General features: G+C 35.5%; 1 protein-coding gene across 1 annotated transcript; it reads right to left on the bottom strand.

Moving 5' to 3' along the window:
• Window positions 1-4,774: 4,774 nt before the first annotated feature.
• WDR12 (WD repeat domain 12) lies at window positions 4,775-21,209 on the bottom strand. The gene is made up of 13 exons (XM_004674377.2): window positions 20,948-21,209; window positions 18,040-18,134; window positions 17,498-17,592; window positions 15,884-15,990; window positions 14,980-15,095; window positions 14,142-14,296; window positions 12,442-12,487; window positions 10,761-10,846; window positions 7,953-8,093; window positions 7,728-7,833; window positions 7,165-7,297; window positions 6,011-6,083; window positions 4,775-5,279 (listed from the first exon to the last, which is right to left on the bottom strand). Exons 1-13 carry the CDS (start codon window positions 20,986-20,988, stop codon window positions 5,202-5,204), a joined length of 1,272 nt encoding a protein of 423 aa, XP_004674434.1. The 5' UTR covers window positions 20,989-21,209; the 3' UTR covers window positions 4,775-5,201.
• Window positions 21,210-21,519: the final 310 nt, after the last annotated feature.

Below are 21,519 nucleotides of genomic sequence, written 5' to 3'. Positions count from 1 at the left end.
TGCTAAATAAAAACTCAGTTGATATTAGAAAACAAATAGGGATCTATTGAACCTGACATCATGGAAATGGCTCCATTTCTTCAGGGTATTCCATTTTATTTATTATCTGATCAAGGAAGCAGAAGCAAAAGTTCAGTGGCTGTGAGGGAGGATATACACAGCTAGCTAGCTTCTCATATGCCCACATAGTAATTACTTACATATGTTTTCCCATACTGCATTTTTGTTTATTCAGTTAAGACTAGAATTAGAATGTTATTAAGATGATTGTTTAAAAGATTTGTTTACTCGTACAAGAACTGGGGTACAGGCGGAGATGTGGGAAGTGAGAGGATTCACTAGAGTCAGAGTGGGAAACAGTACAGGCAGATTGACTGAGATACACTGTTGATGGGAGCAACAGGTGAGGTAGGCAAGGTCCCTGGTCAGGGATCAAACTCATGATGCTGTAGTGGCTGCTGATAGCTTCATAGTGCTGTACTTTAACCCATTGCACTATTAGGGAGGCTCCTATTAAGATGATTTTAAAAATGTGAAATGTTATATGAACATATGTGAAAAAGAGCTTCCTTTTGAAACAACCATAGAATTTAATTGGGTTAGTCCCAGGTTTGCGCAACAAATGTTACATTTCTATATGCAAGCAATGAACTACCAGAAAGAAATGATGAAAACAATACTACTTCAGCTCACAGCAAAAATAATAAAATATGTAGGAATAAATATAACCAAAGACCTGTACACTGAAAACTATCAAATACCATTGAAAGGAGAGAAGACACAAAGAAATGGAAATAGTCTGTGTTCCAAATATTCTTTTGGATCAAAAGAATCAATATAGTTAAAATGGCATTTTACTTAAAAGCAGCACACAGATTCGACATAATCCCATTATTAATCTTCAGAGAAGTAGGCCGAAAAATTATAAAATTTATATGGAACCATAATACTCCTCTATTATCTAAAACAGTCCTGAGGAAAAAAGCACAAAAATGGAGGCATCGTGCTCTAATGTTAATCAAAACAATAAGTGTGCTATTGTAATAAAAATAAGATCAATAGAGGCAAATCAAGAGCCCAGAATTAAACCCACATGTATATGGGCAAGTAATATATGACAAAGGAGCCAAGAACATATAATGGACTAGGAAGTCTTTTCAATAAATGGTGCTGGGAAAAGTGGAAACTGTCTTACACCATACACTTGAATGTAAAACTTAAAACCATGAAATAGAAGAAAACAATACATAATCAGCTCTTTGATGGTCTTACTGATATCTGTGGATTTGTTTCCAATGGCAACAGAAACAAAAGAAACAAACAAATAGGACTCCACCAAACTAAAAAGCTTCATTCAGCAGTGAAAGAAATCATTAAAACAAAAAAGGCAGTCTACTGAATTGGAAAAAGTATTTGCAAACCTATGTATCAGGCAAACGTATAACTTGTAAAACTCAACGACAAAAAATTACCACCTGATTTAAAAACAGAGGATCTAAATAGGCCTTTCACTAAAATAAGATATATAGATGGCCAACAGACACATGAAATGATGCTGTGCATCATTTATCATTAGGGAAATACAAATCTCACAGTGAGATTTTACCTCACTCATTTAGAGTGACCATTATCAAAAAAAAAAAAAAACAAAAAAACCAAGAAATAAGTGTTGGTGAGGAATGGAGGAAAAGGAAAATGATATACTTACTGTTGGCAGGTATATAAATTGGTGCAGTCACTATGGAAAATAATATTGAGGTTCTTCCAACAAAAACAGAACTACTATATGATGTAGTGATCCCACAGTTCTAGGTATTTAGGTGAAGAATATGAAAGCACTAAATCAGAGATACTTACAGGACTATGTTCATTGCAGCACTATCTACAATAGTGAAACTCAAGTGCCTGACTATGGTTGAATGCTTAAAGACATATATATACACAATGGCTTACTACTCAGGTATTAAAAAAGAACAAAATCTTGCCATTTGTGAAAACACAGAGGACCTTGAGGGGATTATGCTAACTGAAATACATGAGGAAAAAATACCACAAGATTTCACTGCAGGCTTCATTGTTATGTAATTATGTATATTTGGCATAAATTTTAACTTTTATTTGTTCTTTTCCCCTAATAATCCTGGGAACCATTCTGCTCTATTATGCACTGCTGTCAATAGCGAAATTGCCTTTTGTAAATTAAAGGGATATGACAGGTACATTGTCTCCTTAAAAAGCTCATTTGGGGCCTCCCTGGTGGCGCAGTGGGTTAAAGCACAGCACTAAGAAGCTAAAGCCACTACCACATGAGTTCACCGCATGAGTTCAAATTCCGCCTGCCTTGGAGGAGATCCACATGGCGAGGCAGACCTCTCCTGACCCACCCGCTGCTCCCCTCAGCAGTGTATTTCATCAATCTGCCTGTCCTGCTCCCCACTCTGTCTGGTGAATCCTCTCACCCTCCACATCTCTGACCTGTACCCCAGTTCCATATAAATAAATAAATAAATCTTTAAAAAAAAAAAAAAGCTCATCTTTCCCCTACATAGAATAAAAATCTTAAGTCATTCAAGTTAGTCCAGTAACTTTACTCAAATCATCTCAGCAGAGTTTTCATCTAAAAAAGGATAATGTTTAGATAAAACCTCAAAGGCAGTTTTATTTAAGAAAGCAAAAATTTAAACTTCTCAGTGCAGCCAGAGGTACAGGGAATGGTGAGAAGAATCTCCAGAGACAGAATGGGGAGCAGAACGGGCAGGTTTAATAAGTACACTGCTGAGGGGAGCAGTGGATGAGACAAGAGGTCTGCTGCACTTTATGGGTCGCCTCCCTGGCTGGGGATTGAACTTGTGCTGCATTGGTTGAGGATAGCTTCATAGTGCTGCACCAACAGGGAGGGCCCTGTTACACTAAATTTTAAATGATTATCTCCCACATAAGTAGGCGATCTTTTTGAAGGTTGTACACGTCTTGTTCTCTTTATTTCATGCCAGGAGACTCTGGATTTTGACAGTTCAGCCTTTTCCTTTGAAATGATTTATTGGGCAACTAGATACTTTGAGCTAAAAATTAAAGTTACGAAGTTTATTGTTAAACAGTTCATTATTTAAAACTTTTGAGGTAAGAACAAGTATCAGTAAGTTTATGAGCTGCGTTACTCTGACAAGACACCGTAATAACTAATTCTGTATGCTAATTTGTCCTGAAGACACTGTTTTCTTACTTCTCTTAGTGCTAGGAAAAGTTGTTCACTCATTTCATTAAGCCAGTCTTAGGATAAATTAAGTCCATGTAAAGTCCCTGTGTTTAGTGTAATTAAAACAGAGGATGACAGATCATCAAGAAACTTCTGCTTTTGGGGAAAAAGGCAAGAGGATGGATGATAGAATAATGTTACAAAAGGTCTGAGTCTTCTATTGGCCTGCCATGTACCGTTTGGGAACTAAGACTAAACCACTTCAGTTACAGAAGGAAAAGTTTAGTAGAAAACCAGACAAATGGGAAACCCAAGGGGATTGCAACTGAGATGGAAAAATGCACAAAAGTATGTAAAAATAAACTATATATATATAAAACCCACCAGACAAGCCTCCAAGTGATTTGGTCACTGTAACACCATCCTTAGCTAGGACAGTATCCTGCATTAGAACTAGGGTTGAGAATAAGTGAGGGAACCAGTATTTGATGCCACTTCCTTTTTTGTCCACTACATCTATAAACAGGTTATTTTAGTCTTTGATAATCTGGTGTATGAATGCTATATTTGAGTGAGTTTACAAAGATATTTTGGGCCCTCCCTGGTGGTGCAACAGGTTAGGACGCAGTACTGCAAGCTAACCACAGCTGTTTCAATGCAAGTTTGATTCCTGGCCCTGAGGTTGATCTGCATGGCGTGGCTCTTCTGACTCGCCCGCTGCTCCCTTCAGCAGTGTTATTCCTCTATCTGCCTGTTCGGCTCCCCACTCTGTCTCTGGTGAAGCCTCTTACTGCCCTCTGAACCTCTGACCTGTACCTCAGTTCTGTATGTATAAATGAATAAATCTTTAAAAAAAATTCATTTTTGTTCTTTGAAAGTTCCAAAGACTACTGAACTGACTTTGTGTGAGTTTTCTGGATACCTTTATTCAGATGTGGGCATTAAAATATACTGTCTTTTTCAAGAATGATATAATTGGAGCACTAGTTTTTGGTCTCTGAGAGACTGAGAACCATATCCAAGGGAGCTTGGGCCCTAAGGAGTATAAAACAAAACCACTATATAGGCTCTGGACTACCCCTGCCTGGACTTCTTCATAGAGGGAGAACTAAACTCCTACCAGATTTAATCTATTTTATCTATGGCTCCCAAATGTAGCCAGGTACATTTGGATGCTTCCTAGAGCTCTATGACAGGAATATCCTGTGAGATCTACTACATTAAGACTCTAGCGATAACACTGAGCTGACTTGCGATATATTATTGAGAGCCTGAAATGCTCTGCTTGAGGAATACCAGTCCAGTAAAGTTGGAAGTTGCATTTTAAGAAACCATTTGGCATATAACATATACATTAAGGTAAATACTAATGGTATAAAAGTTATAAAATGTTTACAATGTAATATTGAAAAGGCTTTGTCTAAGAATCTGTTTTTATATACATATAAGGATAAGTTTGGGAGAGAGATCCTGATTACCATGAAATCTGTGTGTTATTTCTATAAAGGATTCTGATATAACTTTAATAGGAAAAACTTGACATAAAATATTTCAACAAATGTTTAATGAATTGGCAATATTTACATTATCTTAATGTTCTGAATACCTAAAGCAAATACTAATTTTTCTCTTAAAGTTTAGTTTTCTTTAGATTTTTTGGACAGCAAATAACAAGTTTCATCATCAGAAATAAAATACTGGACCATTAACTACTACATTTTTAAATTTATGCCTTTATAGTATTTCAAAAGCCAATCTTAAGCTAGTATCCTTGAAAAGAAATTAAAAACATTTAATTTCTAGAGTTACATAAGGTAGACAGTACAGGCCACATTTTTGTATTCTGTAAACACAAACTATTGCATAATAAATACATAATAAAGGTAACAGTGATAGCTATTATCAAGGATAAGAACATAAAAAGCTGCTTTCTGAATCCGAATGATGTACTCTGAAGATTTATCAGTTTCATATGTAGAATCTCTGTGGTCAAACTTATTCATTTTCATGCCCCCACATGGGAAGTGGTAGGTGAGTATCTGTAGGAATACAATTTGTTGTCTGCTCCTCCACTCAGAAGTAACTATGTAAAGGGAGAGGAAAAAAAAAAACACAAACACAAAGGTAACTATAATTATTCCATGTTAGATAAATCTAATTAAATACCATGGATGAGTAGTTAATATGCATTCAGTTAATATGTAAATGGGCCAATCACATCAACTTTCATTATGTTACAACACATTATATTAAAAGTTTAGAACGATTTGATTTGGTTGAGGTATAATGTTAATGAATTTACTATGAAATATTTGCTAATACAATTGAAATTTTAAAGATAATTTTAAACAGGACATAATTTTACCTATTTAAGGATTTTTAAAAAAATACCCTTATTTATTTTTTTCACTGTATGGGTTTACTTCAGGTGTGATGATTGTAGCTCTTAAAGGACAGTCCATTTAACATATACAGATAAATGGATTATTACAAGTAATTGAAGTAGCTTTAGATACCAGAGCTAACTAACTTTAGTTAGTATTTTTAGGCTAAAAGAGCTTAGTTCTATATACAAATACTTAAATTGTAATTCTTTAAACAGATTTTATAATCTAGATCTTTCCAAAATGGGAAAGACTTTAATCCAATTAGTATGAAGCAGCAAGCTCTTTAAAACTTATGATAAAATAAATCTTAAAAATTTCAAATTTTACTATTAATGAAAGCTAAATTTGTTTCACTTTTGAATAAGATCTATAAAACACACGAGATTCATTTTAATATTTTCTTCTTCACCAAGTAATAAATTCTTACCCCTGTGTCTGTCCAATCTACACTCAGAACTTTGTCTTCATGAGCAGCCAGATCATAGAGAGGAGCCTTACAACTAAAAGAGGAAAACAAGAACATTATATGTACTTTATAATACTAAAAAAAGATCTATGAACAATCACTTATACTTTTCTAAAAATTCTAGTGTATAACCCTTGCTCAATAATTACTTACTACAGAAACCCTAAGTTAAAATGATCATCAACTCTGCTTTTCCCATATCATTAGCAATTATAGATTTATTACAATATTTTTTAGGAAAATTTACATCAATTTTTACTTATAAAAATTTATCTTAATTAGGGTTGTATCCATACTTTCTTGACTACTTCTCTGTAGCCATCCCATTTTATATACCCTTTGTCTATCCATCTACATGATGATAATCCCCACATTTCTATTTTAGCCCAAATGTCTGCTGATTTTGATATATACAGCCAATGCATATCCCAACAGCTGCCTTGACTTATGGGCCTACAAATTTAAAACAACCAAAACAAATCTCTTGATTTCCTCCTACTAGGCTAATAGAAAATGGTAGCACTTATCACCCAATTGCTCAGACAGAAAATTTGAGCATAGTCCTGGTTCCTATTTTCATATTCAATGCACAGACCATCTTCAAAAGAGATAGATTCAAAATATACCCAGAATCCAACCATTTAGCATACAAATCACCATTATCTATCTCTTGAACTATATTAACAATCTATCTGCTGCCAGTCTTCCCCATTTGTTTATAATCCTCCAAAGCCTTTCCTACCATTAACGCAAATTCCTTATTAAGACCTCTGAGAGTTTATTGACAGTAGCCATTATTTGTCTCAAGCTTCCTCCACTCTGTCAACACCCACTCTCTTGCTATTTTGTCATTATGCTAACATTTTCCCTGTCTCACCTATGATCTGTGTCATGATCTGAGCCTGGCTCAGACCTTAATATGTGCAATTTATTAGAATCACTGTCAAAGAGTGACCTTTAATCCTGAGTTTTCTTTTTGATACCAACACAGGGCCTATGACCAATAACTTTCTTCACTCTTATGCTTTTGGATAATCATTCAGTATTCATTTCATTTTCTTTGTATACAACAGATAACGAATACATTTCTTTTGTACATCAGAAACAGTAATTACCTTCTTATATCCCAAAGCTTGACAATATTATCTAAAGAACCTGAAATCAGCTGCTGTTCGTGGGTAGGAGACCATTTTACTGATGTGACCCAGCCTGTATGTGAGGTTAGGGACAGCGACACCAAAGATCCATCTGAACAATGTAAAAAAGATTACAATAATTGAATTTTGGAAAACAGAAACAAAAAAACTTGTAGAAAATTACCTTTTTAAAGAAAAAAAAAGATTTATTTATGCATACAAGAAATGGGGTACAAGCCAGAGGTGTGGGGTGTGAGAGGATTCAGCAGAGACAGAGTGGGGAGCAGAAGGCAGATTGACCGAAATACACTGCTGAGGGAGCAGCGGGTGGTCAGGAATAGTCTGCCATGCCAAGTGGGCTAGCCCCAAGGTTGGGGATCAAACTTATGCCATGGTGGCTGCAGAGAGCTCCATAGTGCTGTGCTCTAAGCTGTTGTGCCACCAGGAAAGGCTGAAAATTACTTTTTATGTACATCTCTAGTGAGAAGAGAAAGTGACTTTATTTCTACATACTTTTTCCTCTAGTGGTTTACATTACTCACCTTTAGTTCGAGGATCCCACAGTCTGATATGCCTATCTGTGCTTCCAGATGCTAAACGTTTACAAAGTGGAGAATAGGAGATGCAATTAAATACTTTATTTCCTGTCTAAAGAGGGGGAGGAAAAAAAAGGGGTTAGGACCTTTTACTTCTTTTGTTTAAAAGTAATCATCTCTAGTTTTGTCACTTAAGAGTTAATAGAAGAAATACTGATTTATATGCCTTACCAAAGTTGACTTAAGGCTGCCAGACTCAACATCCCACACTCTAATTGTGTGATCCCAAGATGCACTACAGATTTCTTCAGCATCAGACCACAGAACGGAGGAAATTGCTTCCTTATGGCCAGAGAGAGTCACTATGGGAGTCTAGAAATGAAAGATACCCAAAAGGAAAAACCTTTTCAGTTTAGGGTAATTAAAACAATAAGTTATTATTTCTGAAGCCCATATGGTAAATATTTTGCCAGGTGGTTTAGCTTTCATATCTTAACGTTTCTTCTTTACAATGATACTACAAGAAAGATAATGGCTTTACTTCATAACTGAAGAACTAAACCTGACATTCATACACTTTATAAGTGACAGATTTAAGTTACCAAATAGCAGTCCACAGTTATACTCTTTATGTTATATTCTGCTACTTCCTCCATTTGTTTTAATTTTCATTTTGAGAAATAATAAAGTTAAAACTAACTTAATTCTGTACATAATTCTGTTATGTCAGTTAGTAGAAAAAGCCCTGGGGTCTTACAAATTTAGGCTTTAGTCAAAGTGCTGCCATTTTGTATATTACTTCCACTGGAGGAAAAAGGTGCATGAATAACATTAATATCTTCCAGGTAAATTAATCTAAATAATTTATTATCACCACTTCATTTCCTAAGTATCTTTCAGTTCTATTATCAAATCTTTAAATGATGTCCATGTCTTAGTTATGAATACACCAAAATTCCTAATGTCCTTCTCAAACTAAAATACCAAAAGGAGGTGTAGTGCTAGTCTTAAATATAAGGAATATGTTAAAGAGACTGGAAATAATTTTGAAATGGGAGACAATTTAGTGGATAATGCTGTAACATCTAACTGCTTTAAATATTTAAAATATTTATTATTTGTTTGCTTATATGGAGAAGAACTGGGGTATAGGTCAGAGATGGGAGGAGGTGGGATGATTCACTAGTGGGGAGTTGAACAGGTGGATCCACTGAAATACTCTGCAAAGGGGAGCAGTGGGCCAGGTCTGCTGCAGGCTTCAGTGGTCATAGCAGTGATAATGCTGAGATTTAACCCCTACATCACCAGGGAAGCCCCATAACCTCTTTAAATATTACTTAATCTGTAATATGAGGTTAGATTAGATTAGTGTTCAGTAAACATTTTCAGTAAAGATTCATAATGTAAATATTTTTCAATTTTGATAGACCAAATGCAATTGCTGTTACATATTCTTTGTTTTAAAGCATCCCTAAAAATGTGAAAACCACTGCTGGCTCTCTACAGTATAAAACAGACCTAGTGAAAGAGGCTGCTGGGCTATAGTTTGCCAATTCTGGGATTAAATGTTCCCTAAAAAGATACATCAAAAAAAGTCAAGCAGCAGAAAGACTGAAATCTGACAAATATTTTATTTAGTTTAACAACTGATGAAGCTAATCTATAAAAGTTACAATGGTGATTAAATTACTGCTTATAAGAGAACTCCAGAAAATCTTCTAGGGTGCTGGTAATTCTGTTTTGGTTTGGATAGTGATTATTTGGCTATATAAACATGTAAAAATTCACTGAAATTCAATTGAAAAGATAAAAATTATCCTCTGAGTGATTTTTTAAATTAGGACATCTTTTTATACATACATATTTAAAAGATTTATTTATGCATCAAGAACTGGGGTGTAATCTAGAAGTGCGGGGGGTAAGAGGATTTACCAGAGACAGAGTGGGGAGCAGAACAGGCAGACTGACAAACAGGGGTGAGACAGGAGAGATCTGCCATGCAATGTTGATCACCTCTGGGATCAGGGATGGAACTGGTGCTGCAGTGGCTGCAGATAGCTTCACAGTGTTCTGCTTTAATCAGTTGCACCACCAGGGAGGGCCCCTTACTAATATTCTTCAGAGGTTTATCAGTAGTATGCATTAATGAATTACCACCAGTAGAGTATCTGATTAATAAAGCTCCTTTACTTTTAATCTGTCCTTCCAGAGTTAGTTGACAAGAAAGTGAAGTAGCTGCTAGATAGATCATTCCTCTTGCAATTCAACAGTTCATGTTTAAATGTACTAAGAAATTATAGCTATTGTAAGTTGGAACCAATAAGCATTTTACAAGTTTGATAAATCATTTATGATCACACTTTATGCCTTGACACCCTCATTTCAACAGTTGTTTTCTTATCACTGTAATTATAAGAAATAAAATTCAAATTTCTACCTGATTTACTACATATTCATTTTAGCTGTTAGAAACTAAGTGAAAAATATGTTTTCATAAACTGAATTCAGTATTAAGTACATATCCATACATGACAAATATCTTTTTAACAAAACAGATCAAAGAAGAACTTGGATGAACTTTCTGAATTTGTATTAATTGGTTCTAACAGTTTAATGACAAAACCAAAACCTAAAATAAAATCTTGACTTCTAGTAACTTAGGAAAAAAACATTAGCACCCTAGTAATAATTACATTTCTGGTGTATGAAGCAAATATTATTATTAAACAGTCAGATAATAAGATACTTAATTTTAGTGCAACTCTAACAATTGAAAGATCGTACTTCAAAATGCACATGAAATCATATATAATGGCTAAATCATTAACCTTTCCCATCTGTGAGCCTGGCTCAATGCTACTGCATTTAATGACAGATAAATGTAGCATAATACAGTATTCATAATAAAAATTTACAAATCTGCTGAAAGAAACCCTAATTAGAGTTGAAGCAATATAGATAAAGGAAATTTCAAATGAGAAGGACATTCAATCACCATATATTTGTCAATACGTAGACTGAATCCTCACAAATACTTACCCTTGTTAATCCCAATTGCTCTGTTTTCTGTTTCTTTCTTGGTCGATTTGTGGATTCCTCCATTTCATCCTCTTCATCTGTAGGTACTGTATCATAGAGAGTTATAAAGTTGATCTTTAAAATTTATGGGAAATATCAATTGCAAACAGTGTCATAGTTCTTGGGCTTATTTTAGTTAATAGATATCTGTATGACCAATTTCCCAGAAGGAAAAAGCAAAAAGTAAAGTACATTAAGTCCTAAAATTTAACTAGTTTTGACATCTTGCTGTAAGTAAGCTCACCCTTAGGAATATTGATCACTTTACCAGATCTATGAAAAAATGCTTACCACTGGCTGTAGGAGAGTTCTGACCTTTTGCATTTATTTTATGAAAGGAATGACAATGTAAACACATTAAAAGATGTCTCCAGTCATGTTTATTTTCTATTTTACTTTTTTAACAATTAACTAAAAGTTTCAGATAACTATAAAATCTTCAACATACCATTTGACTCTTTTGTACTATTCTATAAATATTAATCTATTTCTCCCAAACTAGACTACAAACAACTTTAAGGTAACAACTAATCATATATAGTACGTTATTTGCCTTGCAGTATCAAAAGGAAAACCTGCACAGTGGAAAATTTTCTAAACTTCTTTCTGCCTCAAAACAGTTTTCAGCATTTTGGGGGCATCTACTAAATAAGTTGTCTGTATCCTGCCATTTTTACATATAACTATTTAAAATGGTTTTAGTTTTTCTTGATTCCACCCAACTTACTTTGTGAGCTATATTTAATATCATACTGTAATATAGCAATACCCTCCCATATAACAAAGTTATTCTGATTGTTTACCTGAGCAAACAGTTTTAGATCACAACTAATTATTTTTTAACTACTTATTTCTCCATATGGAACTGGGGTACAGGCCAGAGGTGCGGGGGACAAGAGGATCCACCCCACTGGAGAAAGAGTGGGGAGCAGAACAGATAGACGTACTGAAATACACTGCTGAGGGGAGTAGTGGGAGGGTGAGGAGAGGTCTGCCATGCCAAGTGGGTCACGCCCTTAGCCGGGGATCAAACTGTGCTGCAGTCACTGTGATGGCTTCATAGTGCTGTGCTTTAAATTGTTGCCATCTCCAGGGAGGGCTCTAGGTCACTACTAATTTTTTTAAATCTAAGTATCTGTGGGTTTCCCCCTTTCATTTCTTCTTTTGGTATCTCACTACTTATCAAGGTACCACCCTCTTAAGAGTCCATCCTGATCTATTTGTTCCTTCTGATCTGTTTTCAAAGGTAGAAAATTAAGTTTGGTAAGCAATATTAAGACCCTTTTTTAAAAAAGTAAACCAGCTTAATTAAGAAGTCCCTTGTCAGTAAGGTGAATCAGAATAACTCAAAGTATAATTCCAAGTTTCTGAATAAGTGACTCTAAGAACTAAGGCAGTTATGTTCCACTGCACCAAAATGTTGTTGATATTTGCAGCAATTCAGTGACCCTTTAATAGAAAAAGGGATGCTGAATAGAAAATCATTTTGAAAGAAAAGAAATATATTGATTTCTCTCTATGGCTTCTTGTGTCCTCAAAAGCACTGATCCATTTTTATGTCAAAATGTGGGTTAAAAAGTCCTCTTGTTAAAATTTGTGTAACATCCTTATTAAGTCAAAGTAAAGGAAATACTTAACTTACCTGTAGACCAGATCTTTAGCATTTTGTCCCAGGAACCACTGCAAAACTAAACAGATAAAGGGGAAAAGAATTATGTTATTTATTTTTCTATTTGACTTAGAATCATTACTTTTCTCTGAAATTCTTGCTACTAGGATGTTACCTGGCTGGCTTCCTAGTTTTCTGAAACTATACTCAGTCTTTAAGGCAACCGAAGGAAATGCCATGTTTACTATTCTTACCCCATGCTCTGGTCACAGTTGCTAGATAGATAAAGATGTATAACTGACCTATACTGTGCCAAAAATTCTCTCACTCCTTTAGGATTTCTAAAAAATAATTTGTGTGCCAAAGAACTGAAGTTAGTCTTTTTTCCAAGGACAGAAGGTATAGACAGAACGCAAAGACCAGGAGATATTGAAGGCCATGTTGCATTATCATGGGTCAGTCTAAAAGTGAGAAGAAATAAAGTCAAGTTGGAGAGACAAAAGAAGGTGTGCTGGCCATAAATAAGCTTCCACTCCGTTGGTTCATGGGACCCAAAGTGTTAACAGCTTTTTTGTGACATGTCTGATCACTCCTTCCTCAGACAGTATAATCTTTTTTTTTTTTTTTAAGATTTTTTTTATTTGTGCATTCAGCACTGGGGTACAGGCCAGAGACCCAGGGGTGGTGAAAGGCTTCACCAGAGAGAACAGGAAGCAGAACGGGCAGATCAACGATGTACACTGCTGAGGGGAGCAGTGGGTGGGTCAGGAGAAGTCTGCCACGCCATGTGGTCACCTCCGGGGCAGGCGGGACTCGAACTCATGCGGAAGTGGCTTTAGTTTCTCAGTGCTGTGCTTTAACCCGCTGCGCCACCAGGGAGGGCCGACAGTATAATCTTTTAAGCCGAAAAAACTTCAAGACCGGTTTGTCTCTTATAGTCAAATAAGGTTAATTCACTAATATTTTGTAGTTCATTCACTAACATTTTGACTTGATAACATATAAACCTTTAAGTTTTATGAAAAATCATAAATCTTTACCTTTCAGTATATCAAATGTCTTCTGCCCTTCCAACTGAAAGCATTTCAGTGTGGTTTAGGGAATTTTTAAGTTGTAAGAGAGATTATTATTATTTTTTAAAGGTTACATTTATTTTGACTTGTGTGGGAAAAAAGGGAAAAGCAATGAAAGGGAAAAGCATTAGGTAGGCAGGAGCTCCTTGTCACAGCTTTTGTGGCTACAGTGCCCAACTCACTAGGTGGGAAAGTGTCTTCCCTCATTAGGAGTTCACCTTCTGTAAAAGAGCTTATAACCCTTCTTACGTTAATACAGTGTTGCTCTCAGGTTTATGTCCTTTTAACTAACTTTCATCATTTTGTTGTGATAAAAGAGTAGATCAGCAATAATAATGAAGCAACCTGCTAAAAATCAGATGAGTAACTAGACATTTTCAATTGATGACAACGTTTGAGTAAGCTAAAGATGGAAAGTAATCCATCATTATGATTTAAGATTACATAAAGAAACTTCATTCATCTGGGATTATGTTTCTAAAATAGAAATACCCAGACTGAGGAACTGAATTTTTGCATCTCTTATTGTATGAGTACCATATTCTTTAGTCACCAACTTTTATAAAAATAGGTCAATCACAATGAATATATGTAAAAAAAATATTTTTTTCATAAGCTCAAATTCTAATACAACACACTGTAAATAAATTAGCTACTAACTTTAGTTCCTGTGCTGTCAACAGCTATAGAATCCACACTTCCAGCGTGACCTCTGCAGCAGTGTAGGGCTTTCACTTTATTTCTCTCTACATTCCATTCCCATAAGAGAATAGTCTGATCCATAGAGGCACTCAATAGTAGGCAAGACAAACTATCTGAAAAAAGGAAAAAAACAAGAAAACAAATAGTACAAAAATTTAAAACACATAATGTTCTAAAACCAGGTAATTAATTTTTTTCTTAAAGATGTTAAAGAGATAAAAGAATTCATAAGGCCTGCCTTGAAAAAGAAGTCAACTTATGAAATAAAGGAAAGATTCTTCACAAAATACAATAAAGTATGAACTTAGTAACACTCAATATTGACTTGAAAAGGTATATTACATAATTTCAGTAAGGACTGTTTTCTACCAACATACAGGTTTTATGTGGGTGTATAGAACTGGACCATAGCCAGAGGTGCAGGGAGTGAGAGGATTCATTTATTAAAGACAGTGTGGGGAGCAGAACAAGTGGGTTTACTGAAATACACTGCTGAGGGGAGCAGCAGGAGAAACAGGAGAGGTCTCCTGTATATATGTGGGTCAGCTCGCTGGCCAGGGATCAAATTCAGGTTTTTGAGGTGACAGCACTGAAACTTAAATCCTACCCCATCAGGGAGGTCCATACCGATTTTTTAACATAATTCTTCTTTTTGAACATTATATTTTTTAAAGACCTCACAAAAACCGAGTCACAGGATATTTCCTATTTCATCCCCATTCTGCTATAGTACTCAAACGGGTGTCTTCTAGTTCACTCTCTTGGATTCCTGTCACTTTAGGAAAAGTATCCTAACCTTTTTTCACCCAGGCTGTATCTTTGACAACGTCTGTATGTCCCACAATTGTCATGATTGACTTTCCTTCCAAGGACCAGATCCGAGAAGTTTTATCATAAGAGCCAGTCAAGATCCTGTGAAGAAAAGAAAAATGCTATAAACACAAAGGCAACTTTTCCAAACCCTGAAATCCATTATATTTCTAAGGTAATAACAAATTAAACCTGATTGATTATGCTTCTAAACGCTTCTTTAATATTAAGATTTCAAAACACACTATCATTTACTTTCTTGACCTCTTAAAATGTGACAAACCTCAGATTTCATTTTGATGATTATAAACACTAACTCTTAGAGAAGCTAGGAAACTCTTTGTCAAGTATAATAGCTCTTTATTTTTAAGTAATCAATTAAATTCATTACACGTAATTAATCAAACTATTAAAGTATAGGTAAGACCAGTAAAAAGATAACTTTGTGTAAATCTCCAGGAAGACAATCTTTGAAATTAATTCCTACTTCTATTTTCCTGTAAATAAGGATAGTGGAGGTCTGCTCTGAGCCACATAGTCCTCTGATTTGATTGAGTTTGCCTAAAAGCGCTAAAATAATACAATCTGCATCTTCATGGCCAGATCTGTGCTTTTATTCCCCCTCTGGAAGTAATAATATTCATGGTCTTAAAAACAACATACCAAACCCAAATACATCAAATAGCCTGAGACATTTGGCCTATTCATAAATGTCACTACAAATGACATCTTAATGTTTCTTCTTGAACACATTGAATATAATGATCTTTGTTTGGCATGGTTACAGATACATACATCAAAGTTAGTTTTCATAGAGAACAGAGAATCAGAGAAAAATATTCACATAGTGCACTTAAAAAGAAAACAGAATAACATTCATCTGGCAATACCATTCCTCTGCCCCTTTGACTGAACTGATCCAGTCATCATGGAACAAGCATTGCTCTGGTTGAGGTGCAGTGTACTTCTCCACATATTCTAGTTCCACAACCTCTTCCTGGTCACAGAGAAAAACCAGAAATCAATCAGGTGGTGCAGTTTTAAAGAGTACATTATGAAGATAAAGTTAAATATATCTCCTTCATATCAATCCCCTTCTAAATTCAAAAAAATTTAGAGCCATACAAAAGTTGAAAAATTTTATTTGACCTAAAGTATGCTGAGAAATAGTAACACCTTTGAAAACTTATGCTAAAGTGGGGGGGTGGGAGTGGGGCTATAAGAAACTTTAATCATAAAACTTAAAGCATGTGGTTTAATGGGTATAAAGCTTCTATTTGGGGTGAAAACATTATGGAAAAGGATAGTGGTGATGACTGCATAATATGGTGAATATACTTAATGCCAATGAATTGTACACTTAAAAATTACTAAAATGGGGCCCTTCCTGGTGGCGCAGCAGGTTAAAGCACAGCACAAAGAAGCTTAAGCCACTTCTGCATGAGTTCGATCCCCGCCTGCCCCAGAGGTGATCCACATGGTGTGGCAGACCTCTCCTGACCCGCCCGCTGCTACCCTCAGCAGTGTACTTCGTCAATCTGCCTGTTCTGTTCCCCACTCTGTCTCTGGTGAAGCCTCTCGCCGCCCCTGAGCTTCTGGCCTGTACCCCAGTTCTGTATGTACAAATAAATAAATCTTTAAAAAAAAATTAAAAAAAAATTTTAAAAAATTAAAAAAAATTAATTAAAAAAATTACTAAAATGGCAAATATATATATTTTTTCAGTTGTAAGTAAAATGTAAACTGCAATTATAAAGTATATTTTATATTATAAAAACAATATTTTAAAAATCTGAAATTAAAAGTGGGGGTTTATTATGCATCATAATAACCTAAACTGATGAATTTTAGTTTGTGCGCAGTTCATTTTGTATACCTATATTAGAAGTACATGAATATTTGTTATTCTCTGCCTTACCTATTCTTCTACAAAGATGAAGCTATATTTTCATATTCATCCATTTTTTTTCTTAATGCATACTCAGAAAAAAAAGGCATTTAAAATTTAATATGTAGAAACTAAATTTTAAATTTCTAGGAAAAAATAATAGTCAAAAGAATCTTGGTTGCAAAAAAATAAATACATGCCTTTTGCAGCAATATAGATGGAGCTGGACAAGATCATGCTTAGTGAAATAAGCCAGAAAGAAAAGGAAAAATACTGGATGGTCTCACTCATAGAAGGAGTATAACAGACCAGGTGAGACAATAATAATAATAATGAACAGTTATATACCAGAGATATTTTATGGGGGTGGAGTGGGGAGTGGGATCAAAAACAGTGAAGGTGGGGAGGGAAATGCACTGGACTATGGTGATGGCACATGGATGATTTGGTGATGGGAAGCCCACGGTGATAACAACTGAGATGGGAAAAATGCACAAAATGATGGAAAAAAAGACTCTTGGTTGCTAGACTGATTTAGACTAATTCTAAAAGGAGTTAACTACATTATCTGCTAATACCTTAAGCAAAGTAGAGAAGTTTAAATTCTTGAACTTACTGATGAGATGTTTTCCAATTCCATATGTTTAAACAAGGGCATTCGTAGAAACTGACCCTTGATAAGGAAATCAAACTCCACATGTTTGTGTAATTCTAAAGAAAATATACAATAAAATCATCACTCTTAGAACTTAAAAGTTGTATTAGCAGCATTGTATGAAAAAACTATAAAACAAACAGGTATTTACTAGTCCAGTGTGAACTTTGAGTTCTCCAGGATTTGACACGTAGCCTCTAGTAACTTACGGGATATTGAAAGAACTTTAAATACTTAAAGATATTTAAATAGTTTCTTCTGTTGGTATAATTCTTACTATTGTTGGTATAGTTATTTGATTTAAAAAACTTTTTAATACATGGGAAATTTTTTTCTGAAAATTTTGTTTCAAAGCACTTTCAAAGTATCTTGTAGAATGGAAACCCATGTAATTAAGTTTACTACTATAAAATGGACACAGTATTATAAAATAGTGCCAAAAAAAGTAAATGAGTTTTACTTTAGTGAAACTGTGCCCTCTTCCAAACTATACATATACTCACCATTTTTGGCCTCCAACAATTTATTGATGATGTTACTAAGGTCAGCAATTTCAGAGGCTGCAGGGATTGAGAAGGGAACATCATCTACTGCATACCTTTAAAAAGGAAATGGCATGTCAAGATCAAATCTACAAATATTCTAACAAATGTGCATTATTTTTTAAAAATGATTTATTTATTTATATAGAACTTGGATACAAGCCAGAGGTGCAGGGGCTGTGAGAGGATTCACCAGAGACAGAGTGGGGACCAGATTAGGCAGATCTACGAAGTGCACTGCTGAGGGGAGCAGTGGGCGGGTCAGGAGAGGTCTGCTGCACTCTGTGGATCCTCTGGGGTGGGGGATCCACTTGAACTGAAGCGGCTGCAGGCTAGCTTGCAGTGCTGTATCCTAACCTGTTGTGCCACCAGGGAGGGTCCACAGATGTGCATTATTAACAAACATTTACCGGGTCTCTAAAAAAGGGCAGACATTTTGCTAATGGGTATTAACAAAAGTGAATTAAAGATGCGGCCTCTGTTTTTCAGAAAGGGTAAAAATCTGGTGATCAAATACAACAAAACAATGTAAGAACAATGTTATAATGATAAACTGAGAGAACAAAGAAGTGATAGGCTATTTCAACAGGAGAAAAGGAGGATGGAAGAGAAGGATCTGAAAGGATGCACCATAAAGACTACTTGTATTATACCCAGAAAAGTGAATTTTTACCTAATGAGAGAGTACATAGAAAGGATACAGGAAAGCAGCAAAACAGTAACTAAGAGATTCAACTACCTAAACAGTCTATTCTAGAAAGTGTGATTTTGCTCCCAGCAGTGACCAAAGAGAGATGCATGGAGTGGTTTGTATCCTGTGTGAAGAAAAATTTTTAAAAATGTTAATGCTGAATCTATAGGACTCATCAAGACAAGCTATAATAAATTCCATTTTACCACACCATGTGTATTTAGAGGGGGAAATTTCAGAGCTTGTTAAAAATGTAGCAGATCTGGGCTCTCCCTGGTGGTGCAGTGGGTTAAAGTACCTTATCATGAAGCTCTCTGAAGCCACTACAGCATGAGTTCGATCCCTGGGCAGGGGGCTGACCCACATGGCGTGTTAGACCTCTTTTGACCCACCCGCTGATCCCCTCAGCAGTGCACTTTGTCAATCTGCCTGTTCTGTTGCCTACTCTGTCTCTGGTGAATCCTTTTACCCACCACACCTCTGGTCTGTACCCCTGTTCTATAAGCATAAATAAATCTTAAAAAAAAAAAAAAGTAGCAGATCTGAGGTGGAATTGAGATTCTGTTTTTTTCCTAATAAGTTCTCAAATGTGGCTGCTGTTTCTGGTCCTCAAATTACACCCTGGACTTGTCAGGTAATGTTCTGTATTTATCATACCAAAAAGCAGCAAACATTTATTTAGGGTCTCCAAAAGGAAACAAAACCTAGACATCAAATTTTCCACTTCTCCTTTCCCTTACTATATTGAAAAGTAACATGAGGGCTGAAGAATAATTTACACACAGATGTGTAAATATTATTATGTGGATAAAACCATCTCCCCATCTCATTTTACTAAGCTGAACATATTAAACTAAAGGAAGAAGTATAGCCTTTAATATTTAAATTTAATATTTAAATTTAATATTTAAATTAAAACTAATACCTTTTTTCATGAATCTTAAACATACACCTACACATGATTTATCTCTGTGTTGAAGGTACATGGTTTACTATTTCTGAAGTTTCATGTGAATCAAAAATTGTCTCAATATAAAGTTCAATTTGAAAAAATACAGTGGCTATGCTATTGCATTATCAGGTTTTTTACCCATGTATATAGACTAATTATATATACTCAGGTGAATTAATGATACAATGTATGTGTACAATCAGCAACAATACAAGAAGAGTAAATATTATATACCAAGTCAGTTCATAATTCATATAAAGAATAAAAGATACAATCCTAATTGAGGTGGGAATTTTTTAGCTTATTGCTGATATTAACTTGTTCATACAATAATATTTTTTTATCATCAAAAAAAAAAAGAAAAAAGGGAACAAATGTTTATTATTATCAGTTCCATAAGTTGGCATTTATTGATCCAGTCACTACAAGGCCATCAATGTAGGGACTGAACAATGTAGTTAAAGCAACACAAAAAGTGTTTTAAGTTTATATACACCACAGGGCAGAATATGACTCCGTTTCAAACAAATGCTACGGATCTGGAGACCAGTTGTAAAAATGTTTATGTTTACATATATACTTACTATAACGTATACACACAATTTTAGCTGACTGGACTTTGCACTCTTAACCAAAAACCAGTCCTACCGTCCCATATTAAGAACTCTACTTTCTCCTTTTCTGGCTTAGAAAAATATCGTCTGTTACCTAATTTAAAAAAAAGAGTGTAGTTGTGTTTTCAGAAATCGTTAAACACTCCTATTTTGTTCTTTCGGATTACCGTGTAAGCAAAAACCAGAATTTAAATAAACTTACATGAAATAAAACAAATTTCAGAAATATATGAACGGGAAAGAAAACCACCACTGGGATGTAACTAGTTGACTTCTTGTTCATTATTAAATTACATAATACGTTTCATTCAAGAAGGGTATCTGGAGCCCTCAGACCCCACTACACTCACACTTCAAATTATGTAGCCTGAAAAAGCTAGTCAAAAGACGGTGATGTTGGAGAGCTGTCAGTGGGTCGCAGACAGCTGTGGGCCGCTACGGTTGGAAAGGAAAAGGCGCTCACGCACGGAGTCTGGGGTTAAAAGGAGGGATTGGGGGAGAGGCAGAACAACGGCAAACAAAATGAGGGATCCACAAGGTCATAGCGAAAGTCTTTAGAAAGGATACAAGGAAGGGGTTAGGGGAGGAAAAAAGGGGCAGACGCGTACTTACTTCTTGTTGTCAGTGAAGAAGCGTGTCTGCAACTGAGCCATCGCGGGAATTACACAGACTCGCCTAGAGAAATCTGTGGAGTAACAGCAAACGCTCTGATCTCCTAGAGCTGCTAAAGAAGGTTGTTCAAAATCAGATTTAAGAGGAAAATAAAATTTTCAATTAGAAAAAAATTGCATTGATCATGGTATTGCTCGCACAGGGCTTCCGCCTTCTTTCCTCTGGCCTCCCAGGCAAGGCACCACGAGGCAGTCTTTTCACAGGGACCAGCCCCAAAACATCAACTACCTATTTCCAGATCTAGGAATCATCGATCAGCAAAGCAGTCTTAAAGGTAACTTGTCCTTTTTTTTTTTCCCCCCCCGAAGGTAGGCCTGTGATCGGCTGTGAAGTTACTGAAAGGTTTTGGTCGACTTTAATCTCCCGCCATCCCCCCCCCCCCACCTTTTTAAAGGCTGAATATTAGACCCGATATTTCAAACCCAGCTCCTAGATACTACAACTCCCAGAAATCAGCTCTTCTCAGACGCTGCACCTACTGGGAGTTGTAGTCTTTTTTTAAACGACGTTAG

The sequence above is a fragment of the Condylura cristata genome, unplaced genomic scaffold, assembly GCF_000260355.1.
Source record: "Condylura cristata isolate star-nosed mole 26May11 unplaced genomic scaffold, ConCri1.0 scaffold00002, whole genome shotgun sequence".
Lineage (NCBI taxonomy): Eukaryota > Metazoa > Chordata > Mammalia > Eulipotyphla > Talpidae > Condylura > Condylura cristata.
The sequence above is the reverse complement of the archived record's forward strand: the minus strand, read 5'-3'. Positions and strand labels throughout refer to the sequence as shown.

What these genes read in the sequence shown, in the direction of transcription:
- WDR12 (XM_004674377.2), bottom strand. Translation starts at nt 20,988, where the DNA reads ATGGCTCAGTTGCAGACACGCTTCTTCACTGACAACAAGAA. An exon ending in ATTGTTGGAGGCCAAAAATG is followed by an intron (nt 17,593 to 18,039) that starts GTGAGTATATGT and finishes TATTTTCTTTAG; the next exon opens with AATTACACAAACATGTGGAG. An exon ending in TACAGCCTGGGTGAAAAAAG is followed by an intron (nt 14,297 to 14,979) that starts GTTAGGATACTT and finishes TCCTTTTTTCAG; the next exon opens with ATAGTTTGTCTTGCCTACTA.